We start from the raw sequence: 12,569 nt of genomic DNA on the forward strand, positions 1-12,569 counted from the left end.
TCACAGCCGTCTGAAACTCCAAAGGTGATTTGAGATCCACATGTATGCAGTAGATGTTCTGAGGAGCGTAAATAGCCCGTAAGAGTCGCTTGAACATCTCAATCTTCTCATGGATCACAATAGAGAATGTGATAGGGAAATGTTTCTCCTCCTCACTCAGAGGCACCGTAATGAAACTCCTCTTCTCAATGAAAGCTGGACAGTCCTTTGTGGCATTGATGTAGAAGTCTGCAGGCAAAGAAGATTGTTTCCTGGGTGCTAGAAGAGCTTCTAAGTTGGTCTTCTTCCCTTCTCTGTTTCCACTGATGATAAACAGCCGGGCAGATCTCCAGAGAACTCCAGTGGTATATGATGCTCAGAGGGAGGCTTTTTCTCAAAGGCAGTTTCCCAAAAAGCAGCAAAAACAAACATAGCCAGGAGGATGAGTAAGATAGTTTTCAACAGCATCTCTCTCCTCAGAAAGTTTGTGCAAACCATTTTCCTTGCTTGAAGGTGCGCGAGTGTGTCGACATTCACATCTGCAGTTTATTGTTTAAAGGAGAGGCTGCAGTACTTGATCTTATTAAGAAAAGTGAATCACTCATCTGTGGAGGTGTGTCAAACTAAGCTCCAGCAGGAGGGTCCTCTGTGTAACTTCCTGTATGGTTGGACGCTGCCCTGATCCTTCATTAGAATAGCAAATGATATCCTGATACATGCTCAATAATCCAGGTAGAAAAATCCAAAAAAGTTCAATCTGGTCCTCTGGACATTTGAACACAAACACAAACGGTTTTCTTGTTTTTTGAATGTCCAGAGGACCAGATTGAACTTTTTTGAATAGCAAAGGATCTTTTCCATAAATGAATAAAGTACAGTGCATACAGTTCATACTGTATAGTTCGTAACAGCAACTAAAAAACATGAACACATAACCCCTGTCCTGGCTTCTCTCCACTGGCTTCCTGTCCACTTCCGAATTGATTTTAAGATTTTATTGCTTGTTTTTAAAGTCTTAAAAGGTCTGGCCCCGTCATATATATGTGATCTCATTAACATTTACACTCCAGTAAGAGCACTCCGGTCTACCAACCAGTTCCTCTTAGATGTCCCCAGATCCAAACTAAAATCCAGAGGTGATCGGGCTTTTGCGGTTGCTGCTCCAAAACTGTGGAACAGTTTACCTGAGAATTTAAAGACCGCTCAGACTGTTGAGACTTTTAAATCTTTGCTCAAGACTCATCTGTATTCCTTGGCATTTCATCCACGCAGAGTCTGATAACAAGTTGAGCTGATTTTATTGTTGTTGTGTGTTGTTTTTACTGTTAACTTATGTTTTTGAGTGGCACTAGATGCATTTTTACTCTTTTTTTTTAAATTTTAATCTGTCTTAACTGTAAAGCACTTTGGTCAGCTTTTGTTGTTTTTATGTGCTATATAAATAAATTGACATTGACATTGACATTACTTATTGGTTTGGACTATGCTGTCCTACCTTTTGTTTGTACATTTTCTCTGTCCTATTTGCTTAATTTAACTGTAGTATTTGCATGTTTTCTAGTGGTGAGCGCCTGTTTATTATATATAAGGTGTTCTTGAGTTTTAAAAAAGCCTATAAATACAATTTTAAGTACGCATGAAACAAGAAAATGTTAAAAACCACATTATTTTCTAGCTGTAGTATCAGCTTAAAAAACTTTATTCATATGATTTACAATCATGCAGCCTGTATAGACCAGTTCTTAGTATAACAAAAAGCATCTCTAGTAATAATTTGTAAAAAGAATATACAGACATTTACACAAAGATAAGTAGTTTTTCAGTCTCCGCTCATACATTATCAAACAGTTCAGTCTTCCATTACTCTTTAAAACAGGGCCACCTTTGTTCACACCTCTATTTAACAGTGTGTATTCTACAAATGTGCACAGTTTTTCTAACCGTGACAGTCATTTCTCACTCGCTTATCTAAACTTTTGTCAAACATTTGTCAACGATAAAGAACAGTGACCTTGTCATTTCTTACACCTTTATCTAAATGTGTGTATTTGACATATTCAGTCAATTTGTTGAAGCAAAAAATACATTTCAGTTTAAAAAATAAGAATACCAATGCAAAATATAATTTAGTATTCTTCTAACCATCACCTAAGCTACATTTTCTTTTAGTCTTAGTATTGAACATAAATACTTTTTGTTGCTGTCCCCTTTAATATGAATGTATCTAAGACTGACTGAGACACATGTTTTCATCCATGTTTTGGTCTGCGTCGGTGTCCTGCTCATGGATGAAGCTGTAGCGTCGGTATACTGACCCACCCCTGGAGGTGTACACCACATCTACTTCATCACCGCTGTCTGGCTCTGGCACACCGTGGGGCATATTGATGCTGCCGCCACTCAGTCTCTCGTAGCTCCGGTTCCAGCAAAGCCTCCTCCTAGCACGGGCTTTGACCAAGGCAAACACAGCCAGGCCCAGCCCTGCTGCCACCAGCAGGGCAATGGGCAAGGCAGCTGAGGTGTGCTTCAAAGCTCTGGAGGACATATTCATGTCTGTTTCCTCCTCTGCTCCAGATCTGGGTTGTGGAGTCTCCACACACAATGCTAAGTAATGAAAATAATGGCTTTAATCAATAGTTCTATACAAAAATAAGAATTTTTGGAAATGTAGCATCTCTACCTGAGCGGCTGTCACAAACACAGCAGTCGGTGTAATTGTCTGCGTTCTGACAGCAGCGAGCGCAACGGTTTTCAACAGCATGGAGAGCAAAATCTCTGTGACAAAGCAGGCACTGGTCAGGTCTGGGTCCGGTGCAGTGCCTGCAGGAGGTGTCACAGGGTTCACAGGTTTCCTACAGAAGAGCAAGAGCACACATGATTACACTGTACACAAAGAAGTGAACAGAGTTTCAGAGCATTTACGCTTTCAAAGAAGGCCAAAGAAAGCACATGTGAAATGCTGCATTTCAGTTTTCATTGAATATCTATCCATCCATCCATTATCTTTTACCCCCTTCTTCCATTTTGGGTCACGGGGGTCGCTGGTGCCCATGTCCAGCAATCACTGTGCGAGGGGCGGGGTACACCCTGGACAGGTCACAAGTCCATCACAGGGCCTGAATATCTATTTTAAATTAAATTACTATTTCCAATGGAGGTTATTTGTTTATATTTTAGCTAAATTCTCTGATTTTCAGTAAACTACTTTGTAGGTGAGTAAGAAACTTTTTAATTCATGAAAATATAGTTATCCAATCAGATTCTTTTAAATTTGTGTCTCCAGGGAGAAACATTTTTGAAGAAGTTCTCTCTGGTTAGGACTTTACTGTCAGTAGAGAAGAGTTAGCTCCATCAGAGACTCTACAGAAGGAGTTCAAAAATAATGTTCAATACAAAAACAACTGGACTTTATTTGTAACAGAAGACGTTTCGCTCCTCATCCGAGGAGCTTTCTCAATTCAATGAGCAGTGAGTGAGAGATTCAGGTTATAAGGCTGAGTGAGATAAGACACACACACACATATGTAGATTTGACAAGGCACACCTCCACACCTTAACAGTAGGGGTTTCTTAAGGTCTTTGTTACTCTAATTCACAGATGAGGCCTCTCTGTTCCCATCAAGTGTGAAAACCGGCTGGGAATCTGTCTTAAAGTTGCATTTAGATTTTCGAAAGTGGAAATCTGAGGCCTCCTCCTCTGTTAAGAGATGGCTTTTCCCTTTTTACATAAATTGCTTCCTTCACCCCCCTCTCAAACCATCTGTGTTCTCAAAAGAGTGTCCCTTATCTGTGAGGTGGAGGTGAACAGCTGAATCTTGTCCAGAGGATGTGGCTCTCCTGTGTTGAGCCATGCATCTGTGAAGAGGCTGTTTAGTTTCTCCAATGTAGAGGTCTGGACAGTCCTCGCTGCACTGGACCGCATACACTACACCACTCTGTTTGTGTATGGGTGTTTTGTCCTTAGGGTAGACCAGTCTCTGTCTGAGAGTCCTGCTGGGTTTGAAATGTACTGGGATGTTGTGTTTGTTGAAAATCCTTCTGAATTTATCTGATACTCCAGCAACATAAGGGATGACAATGTTTTTACGTCTGTTGTTCTCCTTTTTCTGTTTATTAGGGTGTTTTGTAGATTTCCTTGCTGACTTGACAAAAGCCCAGTTAGGATATCCACGTTTGGAGAGCTTCTTGAATGTGTTTCTGTTCCTTTTCCTTCCCTTCTGTCTTCGTGGGAACGCGTTCGGCCCGATGCTGTAAAGTTCTGATGACAGAGAGTTTGTGCTCCAGTGGATGGTGGGAGTCAAACAAAAGATACTGGTCTGTGTGGGTTGGTTTTCTGTAAACTTCAATGTTAAGGCTGTCCTCTCTTTCCATCTGAACCAAACAGTTCAAAAAAGGCAGCTTGTTGTCATTTGCATCTTCTCTGGTGAACTTGATGTTGTTATCGACCGAGTTGATGTGTCTGGTGAATGCTTCTATTTCCTTGGCTTGGATTTTGACCCAGGTATCATCCACATATCAGAACCAATGGCTTAGCGTTGTTCCCTCATAGGAGTTTAGGGCTCTTTGTTTCACTTCCTCCATGTAGATATTGGCAACAATGGGTGACACTGGAGATCCCATGGCACAGCCGTGCTTCTGTCTGTAAAAACTGTCATTGAACTTGAAATAAGTGGTGGAGAGGCAGAGATCCAAAAGGGTGTAGATCTGATCCAGGGTGAAGTAGGTCCTGTTGATTAAGTCCTTGTCTTGTAGAAGTTGTTTTCTGACGGTTTCTACTGCTTCAGAGATGGGTATGCAAAAGAGAAGTCACATCATACAATACAAGGGTTTCTCCTGGGGTTAGTTTCAAATGTTGAACTTTGTTGGCAAAATCAATGGAGTTCTTTATGTGATGAGGTGTGTTTCCAACAAGAGGAGCTAAAATACCAGCCAGATGTTTAACTATATTGTATGTCACTGAGTTCATGCTGTTGACGATGGGTCTGAGTGGTGTTCCTTCTTTGTGTATTTTTGGAAGTCCATAAAGACAGGGAGTGGCTTCCCCTGGGTACAATCTATAATACAACGATCGATTGATTGTTTTCTCCTTTTCAAGTTTTGGTCTCAGCCGTATAACCTGAATCTCTCACTCACTGCTCATTGAATTGAGAAAGCTCCTCGGATGAGGAGCGAAACGTCTTCTGTTACAAATAAAGTCCAGTTGTTTTTGTATTGAATGTTTTTTGAATTTATCATGTCCTGGATGACTGAGAATCTTCATCAGCATATCTCTAGAAGGAGCTTGATTAGTAACTTACAGGAAAATTAACCAATCACACTGTTGATGTAGAGTTAGGCCTGCAGAAATCCCCTGCGGACATCCTGAAACATTTGTGTTCAAAGCAGCCCTGGAGGAGGTGGACATGAACAATGTGGCTAGCTTTCATCTCATCTTTTTGAAGTTACTCTTTTGCAGAGATCAAGATTTTATTACTAAAGAAAGAACAAATCCAGCAGTGGAACTGACTGAATGTAAAACATAGTGAAAGTTGTTTTAAAATGGACCTTTATCATCCCTAAATGTAATTTTAATTTGCGTTCATTTTCTTTCCTGCTAGTCTTGGCTGATATAATAATAAACTGTGTTGTTGGAGCCGCCTGTTTTATTTCAATACCAACAAATTATCAAGCTAAATTATCAAAGTTAAATTTGTTAATCTGATAGCGTCAGCTCAGCAGCACATCTCTGCAAGCTATAATGATGCTAAAATGTTTTGGGACATCAGCGTGGATCATAAGCTGGAGGAGAAATGCAACAGAATCTGTCTCATTAAGTCAGAAAATCACATACTGAACTTGTTGTTAGTGTTGATGTGTTTCTGGGAAAGCAGCACATGATGAGGTAAAAAAAATGCACTTATATAAATCTCTCATTTTTATTTTTTTTGACTATGTGAAGATTTGTGATGCATTCAATTACAACCTGTAATGATAATTCACAATGAAATTATAGTGTAAAAAAATTAAGGTTAAATTACCCTTTTAGGCTTAGCTGCATTCTGGTATTTTTACATGGCATGCTGCAGGAACAAGGGAGTCAGAAGCATCCGTAATGTTTGGGGGGGGGGGGGGGCACACGATGACGTGTGTAGGTGTGTGTGCACGCACGTGTGTGCGTGCAAAGAAGTGTACACTACTGTACAAAAAAAGCAGCATTTCACCTATATTTCCTTTAATTCCACACATTTAAAGCTTGTTTCTCATCAAGTTTGTGTAAATTCAGCTGTGGGTTTTAAAGACATTTTAACTTTAATACACTTTAATACAGAGCCTCAGATCAGCACTATTTGTCTTTATAGAGAAATAAAAAAAAAACATCACCACTGGACTTGTGTTCAACACTACTCATCTAAATGATGTTTCTAATGAAGCTCGAGGACAATAAGGTGTGGGGTTTTAAAGACATTTCAACTTTAATGCTCCTCAACACACAGCGTCTCTTACACCTGCAGCGTCTCTTACACCTGCAGCGTCTCTTACATCTGCAGCGTCTCTTATACCTGCAGCGTCTCTTACACCTGCAGCGTCTCTTACACCTGCAGCGTCTCTTACACCTGCAGCGTCTCTTACATCTGCAGCGTCTCTTATACCTGCAGCGTCTCTTACACCTGCAGCGTCTCTTACACCTGCAGCGTCTCTTACACCTGCAGCGTCTCTTATACCTGCAGCGTCTCTTACACCTGCAGCGTCTCTTACATCTACAGCGTCTCTTATACCTGCAGCGTCTCTTACACCTGCAGTGTCTCTTACACCTGCAGCGTCTCTTACACCTGCAGCGTCTCTTACACCTGCAGCGTCTCTTACACCTGCAGCGTCTCTTACACCTTCAGCGTCTCTTACACCTGCAGTGTCTCTTACATCTGCAGCGTCTTACAGCATCACAGTTACTACTAAGCTAAGATGCTACAGATGTAGCGCTCCTCTCAAGCATCCTCCTAACATGAATATATGTTTATGAGCAGCAACCCTGGTCAACAACTGCCTGCTAAGCTCACTAAACTGGCGAGTGAGCAACACAGAGGTGTCGCCATCTTCTCTACTTGTGTGCATTTTCTGCCGAAGCAGGAGACTCAGCAGCTGCTGCCTGCACAGTTTCTGTTCTGTGTGTAGAGTTGGAGGTAACCTAGAAAACCTGGAGTGGAGTTTTAGTGGCTTGAGTATTCTCCTATTGATCAAGTGGAATGGATTTGTTCATGAAGAAAGAGAAACTGCGCCGCCTGAACTAATGTTTCATAGTAAAAGTGGGGGGGTCCAAATGAACCTTTTTTTTTAATGTGGGGGGGACTTGTCCCCTTCACATATAATGGTTGCAACACCTATGTGCAGGAACAATAAGTTATATGGGTTAATGTTAAGTTTTAGTGTGATTTTTTGAAATTACAAGTTTTACTTGAATGCACCATAAAGACTGAGCACAGTTTATTTGTTTTAAATGAGCCTGCAGAGGATGCTGGACAGTATTGGGACAGAAATGGGTGCACTTCTTTGAGTTCTGTGTTCAGGTGGATTGTCCCTGTTGGTTGTTCTGTTTAGTGTTAATTTGGCATTTATGTTTAGGTTGTTGTCAGTCACTGTAAAATAAAAAGACACCATAAGTCAAATGTTGTATTTCATGTATGAAAAGGGGGAAAGCACTTCCTGCTTGATGAGCGTCAGAATTGTGAAACTGAATGTAAAGTGACAAAATCAGAACACAACTTTGAAATGACTTTAAAGTCATTGATTAGTAAGTTGCAGTCACATTGTCCAAGCAGAAGGCCTTGTAGTCAACGTTCACCACTGCATGGAAGTCATTAAGAAAAAAGTGTCTCTTCTAAAGAATCTATTAAAAAATTGATTATATAATAAACTGTTTGGGACGGTGGCGCTTCAAATAGTGCTTTGGAATGCTCTAACATCATGCAAAATATTACAAAGAGAAATTGGCCAATTTTCTATAAAACTAATTGACAAAGTGAATGTGATTATCTCATGTACATAAATTTTTATTTTATCTAAATTCTAGTGGCATTTTTGAAAAAAGCTGAATATTTCAAAGGGTTTAGATCCACAGATGAATCAGAGCACACCTCTTGAGAAAAGTATCGCCCCTCCTCACATCGTGGATAGCAGATGTTGTCCTTCAGCGTGCTGCCACGGTCGCACGTCACACATCCTTGAGGTGAAGAGTCTATAAACACCAATGAATACACATGATCTGACAGCATTTTCAAAACTCCAAATTCAAACACAATTAATACTTGAACAATAAAGCCGAATATTAACTAGAAGGTGAACAAAGAAGATGGTACTGAGATATTCCTACATGTGTACCTGTGCATGTCTGGCAGCTGGTATGACACTGTTTGCACATTTCATCCACCTGATAGAAGTGGTGTGAGCAGCGCTCAACACACAACTTGGTGCCTTGTAGCTCGAGAAGAGGAGGAGGACAGGCTCTGCAGAACTCCGGCCCCGGTCCTGTACACACCTCACAGGACTTGTCACATTTCTTACAGTGTAAATCCTCCCTGTAATATCTGAAGAAACATGTAAAATGATCAACATAAACAATTATTTTTAATCACTATTTCTTAATATAATGTTTTGTGTGTTACATACATTATATAATCTAAAATTATAGTTTTAAACAAGTTCTGACTATTGGATTCAGAACAAAAACTTTCAATTGAAAGAAATATTCTATAAGACTGGGACAGGATTTTGTTTAGTACCGTAGCTAAACTAATGAAAAGTCCCATCATTGTTGAGCCATGCGCCCCATAACTCTAATTAGTAACGACTTCATGAAATTCTTTATGAATTCAAATATTTCAATTAGGAAAAAATTCACACCGCTCATCCTTCTACTGCCCCTGATTCCCTGTCAGGTGAAACAAATTTAGAAATGTCACTTAAACATGATTTGAGTTTGGACTGTCAGTCCTGTTGAACTCTCTAAAATGCCAAAACTACTAACTTTAAAGAGGTGTTTCCTGTGATTAATATCCTTATTTTAGATTTGCTTAATCTGTCATTGATAAATTGTTATGCACCACAAGGCTTTAGACTCGCTGTAATTAAACTTTTACTTAAGAAACCTAATATTGATTCAGAAGTTCTGGCCAATTATAGACTTATAGCTAATCTCCCATTCATTAATAAATAAAGAATAGCTCCAAATCAATTGTGTGGGCATATGAACAGAAATAAGTTTATAAATAAGTGTTTGAAGAGTTTCAGTCAGGGTTTAGAGCTCATCATAGCACAGAAACAGCACTGGTGAAAGTTACTAATGATATTCTCATGGCCTCTGACAATGGGCAGGTGTCTACACTTGTTCTGTTAGATTTCAGTTCTGCATTTGATACAGTTGATCACAATATATTAGTACAGAGGCTTAAATGTGATATTGGGATTCCAGGAACAGTGGATATGTATCTGATCTATTCCAGTTTGTTCATATTATGAATGTATCTTTATACGTCAGAGTTGGTCATGGAGATTCTCACGATTCAGTGCTTGGATTGATACTCTTTACATTATACATATATGGACAAATTTTCCTTGTTTTGCTGAACATCTTACGGCTGCTCCCTTCTTCAGGAGTCACCACAGCAAGCAAACTTGCATGAGTTATGCTGATGATAATGAACAATATTCATACAAGAAATCTGATTAATCCAATTAGATTATACAGTAAACTTGTTTTAGGCACAAAAAAATCCTGGATGACTCTCAATTTTCTGCTTTAAACTCAGACAAGACAGAGGTTGTGGTTTTTGGACCTGAGCATCCAGGAGCAAACTTTGCAACCTTTCACTTCCTCTGGATGACGTTAATTTGTCCTCCAGTTCTAATGTAAAGAACTTGTGTGTTGTTTAGATCAGGATATGTTTTTAACCCCCACGTGAAAAATGTTGCCAGGGCCGCTTTCTTCCACCTGAACAAAACCACTATAATTAGTTGTCCTAAAATAATGCATAAAAGCTGATCCATGAGCACCCAGAGCACTTCACTCCCAGACTGCAGGTTTACTTGTGGTTCCTAGTTTCCATAAGTTGAATGGGAGGCAGAGCTTTCAGGTATCAAACTCCCTCTTTGTGGAACCAACTTCCAGTTTCTGTCTGTTAGGCTGACACATTGCCTACTTTTAAGACTGGGCTTAAGAGCTTCCATTTTTCAATAAGTCAATAGTTCATGTTAGCTTGGGTTTCCTGAGCTGTCCTATGGTTATGCTGCTATAGGCTTAGATTGCTTGAGGAGAAACTGATATTTCCTCATGCTGCGGCCATCTTTACTCACGCTAATGTTCTTGTTTGTATTTGGAATTATTTCCATTATTAGCATGTGTCTCTTTGTCTTTCTCGCTATAGACACACCTGGACCAGTCATTTTTCATATGTATTGGTTTCCTGTGTCGTCTTTCCCCAGCCAGTCAAAACAGATGGCTCCCTATCCTGAGCCCTGTTCTGCTGAAGGTTTATTCCTGTTAATAGGGGTTTTCCCTTTCCACGTTTATCTGTATGCTTTCTCAGGATGGGAGGTTGCCATGAAGTGGAGATTCAACACAATCTGCTGACTTCCTTATAAAACATTCACTAACTGGCATTTTAAATGTGAATGTTTAGTACAGTGCCCTGAGCCAACATTTGTTGTGAATTGGTTCTAATCTAAATAAACTGAATTAATAGAATTGACAGTTTTGTACCCTGTAGGACAGTGGATGACACAGAGCTGAAGGAGTCGCAGGTATCCTGGAGAACACGTCAGGCAGTCTCGAGGTGACGGCCCAGTGCAAGTGGAACAGACATGGTCACAAGGCAAACAGAACCCCAGCTGCTGCCCATCAGCTTCCTGCCTGGTGGGGTATGTACCAGCAGGACAATCACTCACACAGGAGCTGTCTGGGAGATAAATACATTAAATACCATTTTAAGCTCATGTTTGTTTGATTCAATACATTTTTGTTCTTGCCTCTTTATCAGTTCTTGACTTGTTCCGTTTATTTAGTTAATCATTGACACTTTAAACCATAGTTATTTTTTTTCTAAATAAAATGTGTCAACACCTCCTAGATTTGCAGCTAACAAAACACAAGCTTTCTAAATGTCCTTTGGGCAAACAAATCCAAAGTGGAGATATCTGGCCATACACACCCTTATGTGTAGTGAAAACCAAGCACAGTATATCAGCACAACTTCCACATTAACTGTGAGGCACAGTAGTGGAGGAGTGATGGTTGGGGCTTGTTTTGTAACAACACCTGGGCACCTTGCAGTTACAGTTGACCATAAACTCTCCTGTAAAGTACAGTAATCTAGAGCCAAATGTGATGTCATCTGTTCAACAACTGCAGCTAAGCACAAATTAGTTCACAGTAGAAAATTGAAAACAAAATGTTTGAAAAAGAATTTAAGGTGGTCAATGGGAGTGCTGTAACAGTAAATGAGCCTAAAATTTATACAAAAAGGTGATCAAACTACTAGATTTATTCTTAACAATTCACTCACTAATTCTGAATTTTGGCTTAATTTTAGTTCTACTTTTTCTTGAATAATAAAATAATAAAGGGACTAAAGATCATGTGCATTTTTATAGGTTATAAGTTATATATTTCCCCTTGTATTTACTTTACTTAAAGACACTGTAAGAACACTACTATATTTAATAAACCTAGCAACTTAAAACCACAGAGTTGTAAAAAGGTGTTTTTACTTTTCAACAAAACCATTTTTTTCCACAGGAAAAAAATACATGAACACTAAAATCCTTCTTTCCTTCCTTAGATAACTTTTACTAATTGGCATTTATAATGTATGTAAGTTTCTATTCAGTGCCCTGAGATGAATTCTGTTGTGGCTTTACGCTATATAAATAAACTGAATTGAATTAAAATGTATGACTCAAATGTTTATTCATAGAAAGCTCTCAACAACCTAGCTCCATCTTATATTACAGATATAATTGTTCAATATTTTCCTAACACACTGCAGGTTTACTTGTGGTTTCTAGAATTTCGAAAAGCAGAACGGGAGGCAGAGCTTTCAGTTCTTAGGCTCCTCTCTTGTGAAATCAACTTCCAGTTTCTGTCCGTGAGGCTGACACATTGTCTACTATTAAGATTAGGCTCAAGTCTTTCCTTTTTGATAAATCCTATAGTTAGGGTTGACTTGGGTTTCCTGAGCTATCCCTTAGTTATGCTGCTATAAGCTTGGAATGCTGGAGGACAAATTGACCCCATTTCTTCACTCTGCTGCTGTCTTTACTTACTCTACTCTACCTGTTTTGTATTTGTAATGTTTTCTATCCTTGACATGTTTTTTTTTTTTTGGTCTTTCTTCCAATAGGAGGTACACCTGCACCTGCACCTGGACCTGCCATTCTGTGTTCGTCTGTTTCTCTTTCCTGTCCTCAAACCCAACTGGTCAAAGCAGATGGTTACTTGTTCTGAGCCTGGTTCTGCTGGAGGTTTCTTCCTGTTAAAAGGGAGTTTTTCCTTTCCACTGCTGCCTTTGCGCTTGCTCAGGCAGGGAGGCTGTGACAAAGTGAAGATCCACTGGGTCTGCTGG

At 39.6% G+C, this 12,569-nt stretch overlaps 1 protein-coding gene across 1 annotated transcript in view; it reads right to left on the reverse strand.

Annotated features, from left to right (window-relative positions):
* Positions 1–2,530, reverse strand: part of LOC119416441 (beta-1,3-galactosyl-O-glycosyl-glycoprotein beta-1,6-N-acetylglucosaminyltransferase 3-like) — a 29,329-nt gene extending 26,799 nt beyond the window's left edge. Inside the window, exons 1-2 of the mRNA XM_037683676.1 lie at positions 2,215–2,530; positions 5–228 (exon numbers count right to left, since the gene is read on the reverse strand). Coding sequence (XP_037539604.1) covers positions 5–228; positions 2,215–2,530 — 540 coding nt within the window. The remainder of the gene's footprint in view (positions 1–4; positions 229–2,214) is intronic.
* Between the last annotated feature and the right edge of the window lie 10,039 nt (positions 2,531–12,569).

The sequence above is a fragment of the Nematolebias whitei genome, chromosome 10 (assembly GCF_014905685.2).
Source record: "Nematolebias whitei isolate Nwh7 chromosome 10, NemWhi1, whole genome shotgun sequence".
Classification (NCBI taxonomy): domain Eukaryota; kingdom Metazoa; phylum Chordata; class Actinopteri; order Cyprinodontiformes; family Rivulidae; genus Nematolebias; species Nematolebias whitei.